Source organism: Podarcis bocagei, assembly GCF_964188305.1.
Source record: "Podarcis bocagei genome assembly, chromosome: 12".
In the NCBI taxonomy this organism is placed as follows: Eukaryota; Metazoa; Chordata; class Lepidosauria; order Squamata; family Lacertidae; genus Podarcis; species Podarcis bocagei.
This window is the reverse complement of record NC_138137.1, coordinates 4,394,537-4,414,000: the sequence shown is the minus strand read 5'-3', so window position 1 is coordinate 4,414,000 and position 19,464 is coordinate 4,394,537. Positions and strand designations below refer to the sequence as shown.

General features: G+C 43.5%; 1 protein-coding gene across 4 annotated transcripts in view; it reads right to left on the bottom strand.

Moving 5' to 3' along the window:
• Positions 1-19,464, bottom strand: part of GLI3 (GLI family zinc finger 3) — a 255,223-nt gene that overhangs the window by 100,176 nt on the left and 135,583 nt on the right. For all 4 annotated transcript variants that reach the window (XM_081165088.1, XM_081165090.1, XM_081165089.1 and 1 more), the window contains one exon: positions 5,493-5,598. In XM_081165088.1, the coding sequence (XP_081021214.1) occupies positions 5,493-5,598 (106 nt within the window). The remainder of the gene's footprint in view (positions 1-5,492; positions 5,599-19,464) is intronic.

Below are 19,464 nucleotides of genomic sequence, written 5' to 3'. Positions count from 1 at the left end.
GCAAACACAGAACTGCATTGCACAGAAGGAAGTGGTTAACAATTCTCTGTTGAGTCCTGTAAGAAACTTCTATACATTGGCATTGCACCCATGGTAGAACTGGATCGTTCCAAACTTACTTCTTTTGCAGGATGTTGGGGCTGCAAATATTCAGCTGGCGAATATTACTGATGTAGAGTAAGTTAGTTTATTTGTGCTACTAATATAATTGTGCTTTAAATTTATTTTGTTTTATAGCTGTTGTTTTTAGAGCTGCTACAGATGTTGTGAAATTACTTCTTATTGCAGATTGCCATGAGCCCACAGGAAGGCAGGATATAAATGTTTTAAATAAAACAAGCTGTTTTAATAGTACTCATCCCAAAACAGAAATGTGTCTTGTTTTTAGAAGGCAAATTCTAATGCTCTTTAAATGCTGCTACTGAAAAACAGTTTAAGTTTTACGTTTATTCATGCTAAGCTGTAAATTGAAGATGTACAATAGGAATACTAAGAAATCTAAACAAGTCCTAACAAACAGGCTTCATTAACTCAAAGTGACACATTTCAGTACATATTCATAAGGTTGGGGAGGGGGTTATTATCTGGCTGTAATTGCAGTTGTTCTAACACCTAATAAGCTATGGTTGGAAAAACAAAGGCAGGTTAATTTGTGATTTCCTCTACTCATTTGGAGGCAAATTAAGTGTCAAACAGCTAATACGGAACATATTTCATTTTATGAGATTCTAATTTAATTCTGCACCATATCGTTGATGCCTTAATATGGGGTGGTTTATCTGAAAGAGGAGTAATTTATAAACCTTTTTTCAACGGAATCTTTAATGATAGGATATGATAGCATAATTATAGCAGTGGCTGCTTGTCCTAAAGTACACTACAGCATCTGACAGCAATTCCATTGCCAAGCTAAACCTTTATTCTGAAGGGCTTCTTGACTCTCCAGAGTTAAATGGGATAAATAATTTCTGTCCTCAAGTAATTAAAGTAACTTGCTAAGATACCATTTATCTTTCTCAATGGGAACATCTATTAAGAAAACCCCTTGTTCCATTTTTCTTTTCTTTTACTCTTGTCCTCTTCTGAATCCCCAGAAATGCTAAGGCTTTATTTCTTCACCCGGTTTCACTGACAATAATGCTTACTATCCATTCAAAGAAGAAAGAGAGAAAGAAGCTGGCTAAGTAACAATTAACTTGGGAGAAAGACCAAAAAATGGTACGTAGCTGACACAAAGAATTTCGTAGCACAACTACCAATCAAGCCTTGTTTGCCTAACCTCCTGCTCTATCACTGAACACAAGACAAAATGCCAAGTCCTCCCTCCAAAAAACTCCGGCTCCATTCTCTACATAGAATTTCTCCCACCTGCCACTTTTCTTTCCCCTTTCTCGGCACAAGAATCAGAGAAGGGTTTCAAATGCTAACCAGGAGTGGTTTGATGTCATGGACTGGCTGGATGTCAAGGAATGGGGAGAGGCACCAGCTAGGAACCCCCCAAGGGAAAAGACTCAGAGCCAGGGAATGGGGGGGGGGGTGGAATGACAACGAGTGGTCAGAGGGTGAAGAGAGCAGACTGGGAGGAGGAGGTGTTGGAAGCAGAAGAGACGACAGGGTTTAGTGAGCAGGAAGAGGCTGTGACAGAGGGCAGTTCAGAATCAGAGGCTGTCTACTTACTGCAGAAGTAGTAGTAAGTAGACAGAAAATGGTATTTTGACCTTGACAGAAGATGCAAAAAGTCTTGCTGGGGTTATATCCAATGCTCAGAGAAGCGGGATGTGGGTGGTGCTGTGGTCTAAAACCACTGAGCCTCTAGGGCTTGCTGATCAGAAGGCTGGCTGTTGGAATCCCCGCGACGGTGTGTGTTCCCGTTGCTCTGTCCCAACTCCTGCCAATCTAGCAGTTCTAAAGCATGCCAGTGTAAGTAGATAAAAAGGTACCACCGCAGCAGGAAGGTAAATTGCATTTCCGTGTGCTCTGGCTTCTGTCACAGTGTTCCGTTGCGCCAGAAGCAGTTTAGTCATGCCAGCCACATGACACGGAAAGCTGTGGACAAACACCGGCTCCCTCGGCCTGAAGCGAGATGAGCGCCACACCCCATAGTCGCCTTTGACTGGACTTAACTGTCCAGGGGTCCTTTACCTTTACCCTTACTCAGAGAAGACCACTGAAATTACTGATTCTTAAGTTAGCCAGGCCCATTAACTCCAACTGGTCTGCTCTGAGTAGGACGAGAATTTGGTACAACCCTCCTTTCCCTTTTACTTCTGATGTGTGTTTATTGTGATTGTTACGAGGGAAAATAATTAACTTTCAAACAAAGATAGAAGATCTTTTAGGCCAATGCATACATTCAGCAGAATAAAATGTTAAGGCTTTTCCTGGAATGCACCACTGTAAGGAAAAGCAATCTGAACATCCTCTGTTCCAAATAAAACTTCTCTGCACATAGAAGAACAGCATGTGAGATAAAAGGCTGAACACCTCTCCTTGAGATGCTAATTTGCTTTCTAGAAAGGGGTTTTTTCAATGGGGAAATATTAAAAAATGTTATCTCCCACCTTCACTCTGAAAGGGCACATCCCAATAAAAGCTTTACTGTTAGATTGAATGTCTGAATGTCTCAGAGATGAATAGAACCTAACAAGTCACACCCAAGCTTGAGGACAATGCTAAACGTAACATGAAAGCCACATTACACATTCGCTTTGGTCTGCAGACCTAGGAAGAGTCTGCAACCCTCAACTAGGGATTAAGTCCCACTGAACTCAACAGGACTTATTTCTGAAGTAAACATGATTAGTTAGGCTCGTGTTGTAAGGTTAAGAAAAGGCACAGCAATTCATAGGCCTTCTTTCCAAGCCAGTTCTGCATGCTATTATTCTCATGGAGTGTTGAATTTTCAGCAATGAGTGCACGGGGGTATCCTCAAAAAGAAAAAGGAAAAGTCTTTGAGCCAGTTTAATTCAGACCATTCAAATGCATTTTACTGCGCAACCGAGTACAATCCAAATAATAACAGATGCAAATAACCTCAATGGAAAAATAAATCACCGTTCCTGGAAGTCTTCTCTCCCCTCCCACCACTCCAACTGTAAATACAGGGCCCCCTGCTTTTCAAGCCCAAGGAAGAATGCAACACAGATTTATTGCTAGCCTTCAGGCCAATTTCTTCTGAAATTACAATTTGGCTAATAAGAGACTGATCCAAAATAACTGCTGGTAAAATATTGTGTAGGTTCTTGGGCATATAGTTAGGATTGTTAATATCAATTAATTCTGCTCACAGAAGACGACTTGTTTTAAAACAAATTCATTTTTTCCCTGCAGTATATATGTAATTACACAGCTGTAACTAATAGCCATGGAGAAGCAATCTGCCATCTAAACAACTAGCATTATTCTTCAAAGTATTACTTGTGCTTTTCTTCCTTTATTTCCACACTCTGAGAGAGATTATTAGAGATGATTAAATGTATATATCAAGCCTTTTAGCAAAGGACTGAAACTGCTTTGTGGATTTGGGTTTTTATGGATTATAGTAGTTCTTCTGGATTTTATAGTTGAAAAGAAGACACTGGAACACCCCCCCCCGCCCTTCCCTTCTATGTTGACATACCTTTCCCATCCATAATAAAGCAGTGTTTGATTTTGAATAGAGGCTCCCCCCCCCACGCCTAATACATGCTTTCACTAGTATTTTTTTGTTAGTGTAAACTGCCACACTTGCAATTTTGTTTGGATTACAAATCCATCAATCAAATGACTGGGTGTACATGCATGCAACAATTGTAGACTATGACAATCTACCCCCCCCCCCCCAAATTCATCCCCTTTCATAGCAGTCACTTGTAAAAAGCTTTTGACACCATGGGATATTTTTAGCAAGAAAGAATTCCAACCTAACCCAAAAACTGAAAAGGGGGAAAAAAATCTTCCAGGAGGGGGACACGCCAGTCCCAGTTTCTATAGTGATATTTTACAGTGTTTGGTACTTTTTAATTTAGTATTTATAGAATGACAACTCATAGAATAAATGTCAACAAAATATATAGGTAATAGTTGGTAGCTACCTATTATAAGTTTCACTGCTAAGGCAGTAGAATTGTTTTGCTTCAGTGAACCCACAGACAGATAAAGCCCAGGCATTCCAAGAGTAAATCTTGCCCTTTTGCTGCACCACAAAACCTTCCCAAAGGTACAATAGAACATTTAAGCACCTCAGTTTGCAAATCAGCCAGCACCTTCAGGGATGCACACTTTCTCTCTCATTCCCTCTCTAGCTTTTCTTTGTCTGCCTTAACCATAATGTATTTCTTGCAACATGCAACACCGCAGACGATGGATTCTGTTAGTCAGGTTGGCCTCTCTTAACCAGGGGCTCCAATAGATTTGCAAACCCAGTTTAAAAGGGAACCTATTTAGCATTAGTCGTATTTAGCATCAGTGCAGAAGCCATGCTAAGGTAAATCCATGGGAATGAGAAAGGGGAAACATGATGCCAAAATTGGACCCAGCATTGTATCTGCACAACTCAAAAACTCAGGAGCTGTTTGGGCAGTGGAATCCAAGGGACACTGCTGCAGAAGTGAGAATAAATAGCTTATGGGTTCCTGTGAAATCTTGTGGGGGTCTCAAGGTCTTGCTGGAACCCAGAAGCGGTTGCATTGCAACCCCAGTAAATAAAGTTTTGGTGGGGATGGGCACAGGGTGTCTCAGGTGGCAAAACAGGACAGCCACCCCTGGTGCTGATGCACTGATGGAGCCAACTCAACATTTCCATCAGTGAGTCCGTATAACCTTGACCTCACGGCCACCTTGGCGCCACCCCATCAGGCAGGCAGCTCCTGTAAAACACATGCAGCTTTCCCTGTGTTTTTCTGGTAGCACAGATAGGAAAGCCATGACACTCCAAAACCTCCTGGTGGCATGATCTCTTGAGTCCATTGCGGGGAATTATACACGTGTGTGTGTGTGTGTGTGTGTGTGTGTGTGTGTGTGTAATCACGCTTCAGTCCAGCCAAGTCTGACACTAATTTGGCTACCCTGCTCCTATCAATCCCAATTTCTCGGATACTTTGCAAAACGAAGTAGAAATGAAATACAGATAGGAACCAGAGTCAAAAAAGGCATGTCATAAGAAAAATTGTTTGGCTTTCGTGTGGATTCTTCCAGTCATGTGAAAGGCACTGAACCAACACCACAAAGTTATCACATCATCTGGAGCCAATTTCCATTACACACAGAAGGTGGTAGCATAAGAGCACCTCTAAACATGCACAGTGTGTCCTCATTGCAGTCAACCCATCCACATTTAGAGAAGGAGGGCATTACTTTTAAACTATGGGGAAACCTCTTAAAGGGGTCTGCTAAGGGAAGTTGGTCTCCTGCTGCTATAGGTTGCTCAAACAGCACAAAAGATGCAGTGACCTATGATGTTTTTCTTCAGCTGTTCTTTAGTAAGCCAAGGTGCCGCAAGAGCTCATACTTACACATGTAGCGGAGGAATGGGAGATGGTTCGTAATGATAACGCCCTTCATGGTGTCTTGCGTCAATTGGAACAGGAGGGTGGAATGCTGGGAAAAGGTGAGGCGGATCTGAAAAAAGAAACATGGGTTTCCAAATCTCATTGTTATTGTCCCTTAGCAGTATATAATATTTAAAAGATCCAGTAAACAAGTCTGTGTGTACACACTGCCAAAAAACCCCAAAGAAATATGTAAGAAACCTGCACCCAGGCAGCCCCAAACGCTGTGAAAAGAAAATATGAGTTGTATCTACACGGATAATACGAATTATGAACATTTGCATATTTTCTCTTACTTTGCACTGTTAAACTATTTTGCCTAATTCTGCTATTCGTGGGGAAGGACAAGGATCTCTGCATGGCATGGAAGCTCTACCCTCTGGCCTTTGGTTGGCACCCGTCTGTCTCGGGAGGCAATGGATGACTGAGCCTTTGGGGGTCAAACCTCTGGCCACCGAAAACCTCACTGAGCAATCCTGTTGACTTTTCTGGTTTCGAAGTGCACTGCCCATACACTACCACGCATGGCTTAGGAACACAGCAAGAGGCCTTGTAGCTAGCCAGACTATTTGTCCATCTAGCCCAATTTATTCCACATTGGCTGGCAGTGGCAGAAGTGGCTCTTTCATATCACTTGCTACGTATTTCTGTCTGGCTAGAGGTCCTGAACCGGAAGACCTTCTGCTATGCAAAGCATGAGCTCTACCACTGAGCTACGGCCTGTCACAAGCAGCCATAAGGCTTAAAAAAAGAAAAGAAAGAATACAGAGATTCTCAGAGACTCACACCACATTTTGAAATTTTCCGCACCCCTGAAGACACCAACCTGCCAAGAAGCATGAAGAGGCACACAGCAACAATAATATTGCACAGCGCTGAATATACCTTTGCATTTACATGAACTCAAGCCAAATGTGTAAGATACAGAGTTTGGCTCATCCAATTTGCTTGGCACACATGAATATTCATGTCTTAATTTTAATATTCTCTTTTCATCACTTTAATGGAAAATTACATAAAGAAGTCTTTAATAAATAATTGCAGTGCGCATATGTGAAGTGTCAGATCAAAGAGATCAGCTAGCCTTTCATAAGCACACCCCAATATTTATTATTATTAGCATGTGTTTCTTTCTTTTTTTTAAGTACTTCTAAAAATATAGTGTACGAAAGTCCACTGCAAAGTACTACTGGAGCTGCCCCCCCATACCTCCCTAGTAATGTTTCATAAATGAAGTGCATGATGGAACACCATCAGGATTAGTGTTTCTCTACCCCCTGCAAACAGCAGACAATTAACTGGAGGGGGGGGAAATGTTTACTTCACTGCGTCCTGTGTTTATTCCACCACATATTAGTGTGGCGAAATATGGAGAAGCTGCAGCCACATCATCTCTCATAACGTCTCGTTGGCCACAATTTGTTGTAGTGTCTTGGGTGAAATGACAGAGCCTATGCAAATCCAGGAACATCTCCTCCTCTTTCCATCCTCCCTTACATGTTCACAACAGCATTAGTGGAATGCAGAAGAAACTGAGGTTTCACTTGGAAGCTCTTCCACCAGCCTCCCATATGAAGCGGTAAGAAGCAAAGAACCCACAAAGAACATGCAAACCAGAACTTGGGTCACAATACAAAAAGGCTGAAAAATCCCTGGTGTCAGTACACTATTTAAAACATGCAGCCTGACAAAAGACAGCTGTTTATAGTAAGCAAAACAGATAATAATTTATTCCTAATGGATGGAAGTGTTGTTATTATTATTATTAATTATTATTATTATTATTATTATTATTATTATTATTATTATTACTACTACTACTACCACTACTACTACTACTATACTGCCCTTCATCAAAAGTTCTCAGGACGATTCCCAATATTTGGAAATCTAATGAGTAAGCTTCTCAGACACCGTCCACATGAACAGAGACCTCATTTAAGTTCACATCTTCACACATTTCAGATCATATTCAGATCACAGTTGCCATAAAAAGACTTTAGATTCTGACTCTTAAATCACTTTCTTACCAGCAAGTCTGAATTGATCCTGAACCTTGGGGAACTGCAATGGATTGCTAATGTAAACGACAAAGTACCACTTAAAACAATAATTTCTAGCGCCTCTACTTCTGTCCTCCCTCTTAAACACAAACATATAGGCCTTGATTCGTATGGGAAAGTTCTCTGCAACCCCCACCAACTTCCACAAGGCTTAGCGTGAATCATAGGGACTCACAGAGGCACGGAGCTGACACACATTTCAGTTCATGTGGAGCAACCTCCGTGACAAACAGCGAGTCTTACTTACTTACTGCATTTGGATTCTCCAGTAGAAAACATTAACCATAAATGCTGTGATACCTCATAAAAGATTGTTTGTATTCATCTCCTCCAAGACAAACATCCCTTCACATTGCTTGAGACCCAGGCTGCCAAGATCGTATTTCTAAAACAGGCACATTAAACAGCTTTCGGTGTGGGTTTCTGTGGAGTGAGGAAATCCTTAAAAAGCGGCCAATTCCTTTGCATCTATCCTGAAATAATGCCACCAATTCTACCCACATTTTATCTTCTTTGTTAAGAGACATGTTGGAGCATATAGAAGGTGAAAGCTGCCTGTGGTACAAAGGCAAAATCCTAAAATGTTTATATTGACTAGAGCTTCAACACAACAAACCCTGAGCCTGTTCCAGATGCAGAATTCCTATTCGATACCAGCTCAACTAAAGAATCCATCCACTTAAGCCAGGGGTAGGCAACCTAAGGTCCGTGGGCCGGCCCAATCACCTCCTAAATCTGGCATGTGGACAGTCCAGGAATCAGCGTGTTTTTACATGAGTAGAATGTGTCCTTTTATTTAAGATGCATCTCTGGGTTGTTTGTGGGGCATAGGAATTTGTTCATTTTTTTCTTCAAAATATAGTCCGGCTGACCCCTGATTTAAGCCTAGCTAATAGGGAGCATCCATAACTCAGCAGTAGGACCACAGGCATTGAATCCAAAAGGCTTGGAGCACAATCCCCCAGGTACTTTCAGATCACCCTTGCTTACAAAGAAGCATCAATCCTAGCAGCCTGATGTATATTCTTCATGTATAGATGAATGAGGACCATATGTCTAAATTCCTACATGGAAGGCACTTTCAGGATCACGCCTGCTGATAGTTAGCTTTCTGTACACAACTGCAAAGCCCCTATGTTTCCACATTAACTCATACAAGAAAACACAGTTTGTGAAACAATGCAAGTGCTCTTAGGCATCTAAGGGCATGCAATAGTATTATATGCAATTTAAATACTGTAATATTATGTCGCAAGAAACTTGATCATGAATTTAAAGAGCACCCTTTTGTGAGGCCTCTTGCATTAAGCTCCTCACCGGTTCTTAATTGCACCTTGTTCACAGTTTCCATTGTGTGGGGAGGGCAGAGACAAAGTAGTCAATCACTGTAACAGAGCTGTCTACAGCCACCAGCATGATGAGGAGAAATCCAAAAAACTGACATTCACCATAATTATCCAGTTCAGAGTTTATTCCTTACACATGAGCAATACAGCTGTGGAACATCATAGCTCAAGCAGGATGTATGCTAAGTTGCTGCACTCTAGCCATCTCTTGTTGCAACCCTTGACAAAATACCACATGGTGATTTTTCCAAAGTCAAGCTAAAACTGCTGAAGCAGAATAAAGTGCCACTAAAACTGGCTACCCCCTATTTATCATACAATTTCCTGACTGATGGTTTCACAAACCAGCTGCTAAGTGCTGTGTACTCTACTGCCAAAAAAGTAACATGTGAAATGGGAGAAAGGGGGGATAATGTACTCAACCATTGAAATCAATTGCACCAAGGGAATTGAAACTCCACACAGCTCACAGGTAAGCAGTAAATTCTACATGCCTGTGGGTGCAAAGGGGGGGGGGTAGAAACGCTTTAAATATTCATACAGAAATCTTCTTCAAATACTTATTTGAAAGAGCCCCTACAGAGAGAACTTGACTTGAACCAGACTGGGGGCCCTATAAATATGTAACTGGTGTGTGTATGTGATTTATCTATGTATGGCTTTTATAGCTGCCAGCTTGGTTTCCTGTTGGCTCGCTCCTCCTAATACAATATTTTTCTTATTCTATAGTCTTACCAGAAGAGGAAAGGGCATCAGTCCTTAAATTGACATCTGCCTCATCTACCTTCACTCTAATCAATATTTCCCCAGTAAAGAAATATACTAAGGATTGTCTGATCCCCAAAGTGCCAGAGAAGGAAAATATATGAATAGCGCCTATGGAAGTGGAATCCTTTTAAATGAAAGTCAGTGTATAGGGCTACACTGGAAATATACAGGACTAACTAATCCAAACAGTGGGATATAAGTTTTTCTTTAATGGGTCATGCTATGATAACACAAATGAGCTGGAACCCATCAACAGTTTCTGAGCAGTTTCTTTTTTCAACATTAAGGACTACGTTATTCCCAAGCTACGGACAATGCAGAGCAATACTGGCAATGAGAGGCTTTTATGACCTTTCCTATTTCTCTACAAGGTCAATGACTCTAGTTCTCCAGGGTGTTTCAGGAGCACAACTTCAAAAGTATACACAAGGGCCAGGGGGTTGCTGAGAACTGTGACAGTCATGGAAGCGTTTCTCCTGAACACCTTTTTCTTCTTCTTTTACTCTGAAGGGATTCCTCCCCACCCCAACTATGGGGAACCTTCAGTCATGTAAGCCTCCACCTGCAGTAGTCCTACAATTTAAACACAGGTATATAAGTGATAAGGATGCTGATATTTGTGAGCACAGAGAAAAGTACTAGCCATACCTTCCAGGAGCTGCTGAATCAAGAAGAAACAAACCCAACTACTACTACTCCAGGTGAGGAAACCTCAGTTAACTCTGCCATCAAGCCCTCAAAATCTTTGGCTCCAAAGCCCAAGGACAGACCTCTTCTTTCAGCTATCACCTTTCCTTTCTGTCTTGATTTTGTCTCCGGCAGTTGAACAGTGGTTTGGGAGAAGGTTTTTTTCTGTGGTTTTTTTCTTTCTTAAAGTGAAAGGCATCTGTTCCCTTCCTCAAACAAGATATTCCCCTTGGGCTTGAAAGCAAAACTTTTCATTCTGCCTTCATAATGAATAAAACAGAATCTCCTGTGAAACTTTAATGATAATAACATTTTCTATTAAAATATCAAAGCAAATGCAATCTTCTTGGGAGGCTTGCTGAACTGAGGGCATGGTTAATACAGACCAATAGGAGTCCTCTGACAGGCATTAAAGGTTTTCCAGTATCGTTCTTATTTATCACTTGTCTACCTGCATATGTGTAATCAACATTTTGCATCAATGTGAAGTCTCTAAGTCAGTGCTATACCCATTCCTGGAGCATTACTTCCCTCCTTTGAAATAAGAAATGCAGAATATGAACACACTGAAGACGTACCATTAGTGCATAACTCAGCAATTCTGCTTCATGATCTTAGAATATCAGTTCTCATAAAGGCTTTGTTCTATTGGTCTATTGTTCAATTGGTCTGGTAAATTCACATAGTGCTTTATAAACTATGTGCATGGTCCTAGGGAACAGCTGACTAACTTCAGTCACATCTAATTTTTCATTCTAGCATGAAAAACAAACAAAAGGGAAATAAAGAGAAAGTCAATTAATGTTCAGTTTCTTCTCTTGATGATGAAGTATTTTTCAGGGAGTGATGGGGAGGATACATACTGCTGCATTTGTCAGTGAAAGTCAGGCTGTGGGCATCTTGCCAAAGAATGATGATTGCAGTTTTGCTTTTCCCTCATAGAGTAGAAAGCAGCCTTTCAGCTATATGTGAGAAATTAAGAGGTGTGCCCTGGGAAGGGCTCATCAGAGGAAACATGCCCCTTACCTAGGACTGTAAAGATGGCAGTGTGTACAGCTTTTGCCATTGTCTGAACTGTGCCCCCAACTGCAGGCTGTAATTGGGGACCTATGGTATTTGGCAAGGGAATATTGTTTGTCCCCTCTATACGCCAGATTGCAGCCCATTTTGACTTTATGTGCAAAAAACACACTAGCTATCCATTGGGCTGTAGAAGCAGTTGGGCAAAAATGTGTTCCTGCTATTAATACTCATGACTCAAGTGCAGCTTTCCCCAACTTGGTACCCTCCAGACATTTGAGACAACAACCTCCATTATCTCTGATGGTTGGCCATGCAAGCTGGGGCTGGTGGGAGTGTAGTCCAAAGCATCTGAGGGATACTAGGTTGGAGGTGGCTATTATAATGTTTGAGACAGGTTTCCCCTTCATTTTCATTTTGTCTCAGAGAGGTGTGCTTTCCTTCTCTTTCTGCCTCAGAAGCCAATTAGTTCTACGCATTTCTGCTCCTCTCCTTTAGACTCAGCAACAGAGTCAACAGAAACAATTGACTATGATCTCCATGTACAGTGCCAAAAGTGACTAGGGCCATGAAACAAAGGCCCTGGCAAGCAGAAACAAACGTCTGCATTGGTCTTCTGTCCCTGACATTTCAAAAAAGTAGTAGGTTCTGACAGCTACAGTCTGGCTGAAGCCACAGCACACCTGGAACCTGAGCTGGAGACCCTCCAGGTCTAGATTTGGGTGCAACTCCTAACTGCCTTAGCCTGGTCCTGGTGGGGGCCTCGAGGAGATGTCCCCAGTGGTGCACAACCTTTCAAAACAAAAATAAAGAAAGAAAGGATTGCACTGTGTTTGACGGAGTCCCCTTACTTCTCATTTTGTTTCACTCATTACACTTCTGTGCATGGCTCCTTTGCGAGTTTCCAGCGCTCGTTCCTAGCAATACATTGTTCCAGCTGGAATTCCCACCTTGGCAAAGCAAAGCAGCGGGACCAAGTATTACACACACTTGGTGTCTGTTTTGCCACCTTTGTGTTTATGTAAACCAAAACACCTTGTGGGAACATACTTTATTTGTTTTCAGTGGTTCCCCAACAATCTGGGTGCCAAATGCTTGGAGAAGTAGCTATCTGAGCTGGAAGGGAAAAAGGCTGGAAACATTTTCAACAGCTGGCAGCCACTGAAAGCTCCTTAGCAGGCCAGATTTGCTGCAGGTATTGGCTAAATAGCTGCTGGCTGGCTTTCAGCTAGAGCACTTTATTGCTTTCCACAGTCATTGCAACTCCACTGTGTACAGATTTAAAGACCTATGTTTAAAAAAAGAAAAACCCAGCATTTTAGTAGTCCTATTATTACCTGTTAATAAGCAAGCATGCTAAAATTCCCCTATCAATGTCAATTGGCTCCCAGAAGTTAATATTATTTACTTACTGATCGCCTAGAATTTACTAAGAGCTGTAAAACAAATTTAGGGAGAGGCTGCAGCCCCAGATGGAGGATTAAAGGTGTCACTAAGGGTGGAAAACTGGACAGATCTGAGCCATTTCCCCATTGAAATGGACAGGAAATGAGCAAGAGCATGGCAGCGCACAGTTTTCATTCACGCCAATGAGTTCCCAATGGACTGTGCTCCACGTTACTTAATTGGAAGCAGAGCGTGTCACTTGGATTGTCTGCTTTTGGCAACTAAATGCCTTGGGCTGGCTTGGAACTTCAGGATAATTCCGTGTTACGGCTCAAAATCCGAAGGGATGGAATTGTGTGGTTATTAATATAAAAGGTAGTTGTGTTGACCAATAAGAAAACTTCCGAATTCCATATTAGGGCAACAATGCCTTTATTATACCAACTAAAATGTCACAAAAAACACTATTTTCATGACTAGCTTGTCTCTACTGTTAAGTTACCTCACATGGGGACTGGCCTAGCCAAATTGGGAGGAGAATGTTTTCACGCCCCAGCGAAGAAGTTCAGCCTTCATCTTTCCCCATGAAGAGGCAGGCATCTTCCCAAACATGCTCCGCGATGCCTCGCCAGGATTACTTTGCAAGATAACTGCATGGCCAGATACCGAACTATGGCCAAGAAGAGAATCCAAGTCTTTTGCTAGTGTTAGGTGATAGGAAAGATGCAAACAGACTCTTATGATCCCTGAATGTCCTTAACTGGCTCCACACACTAGACAGCACTGGTTCGTTTTTCCATATAACCATCAGGCCCAAGTGGTTATTGAAGATGCGCAAGAAGATGGTGGTAAAGGAAACTATTTACTTCCTGTCAATAATGTGTTTTAATAAAAATGCATCCACAGTAAGCTTTTTTAAAACAAAACAAAACTGTATTTCTTGAGTAAGAGGGGGAAAGCATTGTCAACAACAAAAGTGCAGGGATACACAACACAATACATATCGTTCTCTCTTTCTCATATGTGTGTGTGTGAATATATGAGAGGCCAAAGAAATTTGCTAGCTATGGAGTACAGTTTCCACTTAAGCTCTGCTCTTGGCAACTGGTATAACACCCCTTTCAAATTATCTACAGTTCTACATCACAAGTATAGGGACGCGGGTGGCGCTGTGGGTAAAACCTCAGCGCCTAGGACTTGCCAATCGCATGGTCGGCGGTTCGAATCCCCGCGGCGGGGTGCGCTCCCATTGCTCGGTCCCAGTGCCTGCCAACCTAGCAGTTTGAAAGCACCCCCGGGTGCAAGTAGATAAATAGGGACCGCTTACCAGCGGGAAGGTAAACGGCATTCCGTGTGCTGCGCTGGCTCGCCAGATGCAGCTTTGTCACGCTGGCCACGTGACCCGGAAGTGTCTCCGGACAGCGCTGGCCCCCGGCCTCTTAAGTGAGATGGGCGCACAACCCTAGAGTCTGTCAAGACTGGCCCGTACGGGCAGGGGTACCTTTACCTTTACTTTACCTTACATCAAAAGTACATGTGTATAAACTCAAGAAAACAAAATAGAAACAAATGGCACACTCTGGGCCTGTCACAATGTTATTTGGAATTGGAGTCTTTTCCTGGAATGCGTGGAGATCTTGTTTTGCCACGGGCCCTTTTTTATAACTTCTGGGTCGTTGTGGTGTTCTTTAACAAACTTAATAATGTGCTCTCTGCAAGAAAATGACAAATTGGACTCTGCCAGAAACTGACAAAAGAACCCCCTTCCTCTGTTACTTCAAATGCTCTGTCGCAAGTGAAAAAGCAATTTATCTCTCTCCCCAGCCCAAACATTCTGGGCTGCATTTTCTGCTCCTATAAGTTCCCTGCACATTGGTGTTTACACCATGGATAAAGCTCACACCCAAACAAGCAAACAAACAAATTCAAGAAAAGTGAGGCAAAAACAGTTCCATCTCTAGGTTCCAGCTGTGTGCTTTAATCCAGCTGCTCTGGACTCCTGCCTGGCTGCATACATGTTGATGGGATCTTCCTACAGTCACATCTTTTTCCTTCTGTGGTGGTAGCAATAAAATACATAACACCAGGAAAGTTTATGCTACTGCATATAAATCAGCCCTAATGCACAGAAACTTTCAGCTCCCAAAACGCATTCATAGCTTTCCAGAATAATGAGAAAATAGAATTCTCTAAAAACCAGAGTTCCTGATTTGGATGATTTATTAAGACTGAAATCAGAGAGCATGACCTCAACTAAATTCTGTCACACAGAATTCAAGCATTTTTGCTTTCACAACTGGGGCTAATGAGTCCCCTATAGCCAATGTGGACAAGGAAATTCTGCTCATTTACTATACCCTATTTCACCTGTATACGTTGGCAAAAGAAACTAATATACATTATGCATAAACACATCCTTTGCAAATACTGCGACTATGCGGGTGAAGATGTATCTAAAAACAGACATAGCATGTCTGAATCTACATGTTAGCACACTCTGGGAAAGTTTTGAAATTTAAGAACATTCTGGAATTATTAAATCATATAATTCAGATTGAAGTGGTGATGGGCACTGGTTCAGATGGCTTTTAAAGCACTGGTTTCCAAAGGATTATACAAATTTATAGAGGACAGGCCTGTCCACTGCCGATAGCTAAATGGAATCTGAGATTCATAGGTAGAATTGCTGAGGATCAGGCAACTGAGGATAAACAATGGAAGAGGTTGCTGTCTTCTGCCTGGAGGCATCTGCTTGGCCAGTACTGCAAACAGGATGCTGAACTAGGTGGAATTCTTGGTTTGATCAAATAGGGCTCTTTTATATTTAAATAAAACTCTTGAAGCTAATTTCCTAGACCTGCCCTAAGCACCTACGACGTGGCAGTCGTAGAGCACAACTTGCAACTCACCAAACCAAATGCAGCACACCAACCACGTAAGATAGCCCACCAGAGACTCAACGGACATCCTGCTTTTACTGCCATCTGCAGAATACAAAAACAAGATACAGTGGTGCCTCGCAAGACGAAATTAATTCCTTCCGCAAGTTTTTTCTTCTTGCGAGTTTTTCGTCTTGCGATGCACGGTTTCCCATAGGAATGCATTGAAAATCAATTAATGCGTTCCTAGGGAAACCAACTTCAGACCAGGTCCGGGGACAGTCTGTCCCCCGACCTCTTCTGAAGGCTGGGGGGGGGGGGACAAGGGCTTTTCTTCCCACCCCCAGCATTTTAAAAAATCCCGGGACAGCGGAGGGCTTCTCCGCTGTCCGGGGCGATCTTAAAATGCTGGCGGGCGGCATTTTAAAATCGCCCCGGGACAGAAGAAGAAGAAGAAGAGTTTGGATTTGATATCCCGCTTTATCCCTACCCGAAGGAGTCTCAAAGCGGCTAACATTCTCCTTTCCCTTCCTCCCCCACAACAAACACTCTGTGAGGTGAGTGGGGCTGAGAGACTTCAAAGAAGTGTGACTGGCCCAAGGTCACCCAGCAGCTGCATGTGGAGGAGCGGAGACGCGAACCCGGTTCACCAGATTACAAGACTAACGCTCTTAACCACTACACCACACTGGCTCTCTCTACACCACACTGGACTTCTCCACTGTCGGGGCGATTTAAAAGCCCCTGGGAAGGCAGGCAGGGGGGACAAAGACTTTTGCCCCCCACCAGCCTTCAGAAGAGGTCCTGGACCTCTTCTGAAGGCTGGTGGGGGCGAAAGTCTTTGCTCCCCCCGCCTGCCTTCAAAAGCTGTCCGGCCCAGGCTTCCCGGACCTTTCCGCCAGCAGCGGCAGCGCTGCCGCTGCTGGCGGAGACTTGCCGGCATGCCGAAGCCTGCGCGCGTTGACATCAGCGCGCCCAGGCTTCGCGGATCTCTCCGCCAGCAGCGGCAGCGCTGCCGCTGCTGGCAGAGACTTGCCGGCATGCCGAAGCCTGCGCGCGTTGACATCAGCGCGCCCAGGCTTCGCGGACCTCTCCGCCAGCAGCGGCAGCGCTGCCGCTGCTGGCGGAGACTTGCCGGCATGCCGAAGCCTGCGCGCAGCGCGCCCAGGCTTCGTGGATCTCTCCGCCAGCAGCGGCAGCGCTGCCGCTGCTGGCGGAGACTTGCCGGCATGCCGAAGCCTGCGCGCGTTGACATCAGCGCGCCCAGGCTTCGCGGACCTCTCCGCCAGCAGCGGCAGCGCTGCCGCTGCTGGCGGAGACTTGCCGGCATGCCGAAGCCTGCGCGCAGCGCGCCCAGGCTTCGCGGATCTCTCCTGCCTTCAAAAGCCGTCCGGGATAGCAGGAAGCGCTTCCCTGCTATCCCGGACTGCTTTTAAAATGCTGGCGCTGGGGAGCAAAGCCTTTCGGCCCCCGCCAGCCTTCCTGGACCTCTTCTGAAGGCCGGTGGGGGGGGGAAAGCTTTGCTCCCCACCGCTAGCATTTAAAAGAGGTCCCCGGAGATTTCCCTATGGGCTTTCGTCTTGCGAAGCAAGCCCATAGGGAAATTCGTTTTGCGAAGCGCCTCCAAAACGGAATACCCTTTCGTCTAGCGGGTTTTCCGTCTTGCGAGGCGTTCGTCTTGCGGGGTACCACTGTAGCTGCCACACATCTTACAGGCCTGTGTGTCGTTTGGTAGGTCGCAACAAAGCACAAAATGTACTCTTAGAGTGGTACTAGTGGGACATTATACAAGTGTTGCAGATACGTTTGTGGCCTGCCTGCCTCACACTCAACAACTGCGAAGTAGAAGTAACTTCAAGAGGCGTCTAAAGTGGCTGATTTGTATATCAAGCTCACCCATGTGCAGTGAACCCACCTTGCAGACTAGCCCCCATCACAAGTCCTCTCCACTAGCCCCCAAGCCAGCTCATGGGATTTGTTCCTGCTCTTATTTCCATTTTCCATTCCCTATTTCCATTTTAACCTAATGTTGCCACAGGAATGCTCATCAGCTCATTGGTCAGGAAATGTGAAACGTGTTGGGATTCAAGCCATTATCAGGAGAAACTGGCCACTCTCCAGGCACCCGGCTTGATCTCCGGATGACCTCCCTGTCTGCATTCTCCGGCAGGATCCAGGCAAGGTCGCGATCGGCGATCCTCCTCAGTGTGAGAAGAACACACCACTCTTTCCTGCCCCCCCACGGGCAGGGGAAAGAGATAGACAGAAACGTATTTACATGCCCTTATTTCTGTCTTTGCAGCGTTACAGAAAACACGTCTGCTCTCTTCAAACTCCAGCAGCCGAGAGACAAAACTCCACCTACTGTACTTCCTGTACAGCTCATATTACACTCTGAGCTAATTCCGGTGCTTCGCACTGTGAATAGACTGTCCCTCTGTTTCCCACAGAACAGTCCCAACATTCCCATTACGTTTTGCTTTCAAGCTAGCAGCTCGCGGCCGTATTGCTTCTATATCGTAACATGCTTCTATAACGTAGCATATTGGCGTATGCACATGGTCCCTGGAAGGTTCCCCATGAGGAAATGCAACCCTTGGGCTGAAAAAGGTTCCCTCACCCCTGCAATAAGTCCCATCAGCTGCTGATAGATTTGTACTCTGAAGTAGTGAGCTACTTTGGAACCTCATGTTTTATGTTCTGATCTATTTTCTAATATTTTTAACAATTCTATATGTTTATAAACTTGATCGTATGCCACCTACGGATTGCCCTGTGTTAGGCAAAAAAATACAATAAAGTAATTAATCATTAGTAAAAACATAATTTTTACCTCTCTCTTTTCTTGTTTGCCTCCCAGTGTGCTAAAAGGCTTGTGCCTGGAATTATGCAACAATGCAGTCCTACACATGTCTACTCAGAAGTACGTCCCATACAGTAAAATGGAATTTACTCCCAGGTATAAGTGAGCATAAGGATAGGATTGCAGCCACATCCTGCAGTTCTATTTTTGCCATTTAAATGGTCATTACTGACATAAACCCACAACTTCCCAATCTGGCATCTCCTTCAATATGCAGTTTTCTGTCTGCCAAATCATTAAAGAAAATTAAATCCAAACACAGATCACTTTTCCAGACCTAAATCTCATTCTTTTACTATGTGTGTACATTCCTCTGAGTATAAGCCTATGACTATTTTCCCTTTCCATCATTCTGGTCTTTCTTTCCAGATAAGATGCCTTTAGTACTATACCAAGTTCTGAACCAATGCCACATATTTTACTCCTTCTAAATCATTCGTTTTGCCCAAAAGTTTTGTAAATCTTTCCAAAGAGTGATTTAGTTATTTAATACTGACTTGCTCTTGCTCTTTCAAGTATATTTTTACATATAGTGTTCCCTAATAACTTTGTTACATTACTACAGACTATTCTGAGTTCTACCAAACCATATTTGCCAGAATCTCTCTTCCTTCTTTGAGGGTTAATTTTTTCCAGTCCTTTCTTACCTCTCCAGTAGGTTCACACATTTCAGAAATAGTTATCACACACCAATTTTCCCTTACTTATAACAAGAAGTGAATGCTGCTATCACACTGCAGTTACTTTTGCTGCCAGCGTTGGTACTGCGAACTGCAGTGTCACTCTTCCACCACTGTTCAAGCAGGAGAGTCCATGCAAACCTTCATAGAAACCCCTTCTAAAATGCCTGGGTTGGTAACTTTTAAGGGGGTATTTAATGCACACCCTTCCTTAAATGAAAAGGGGTGTACATAAGAATATCTT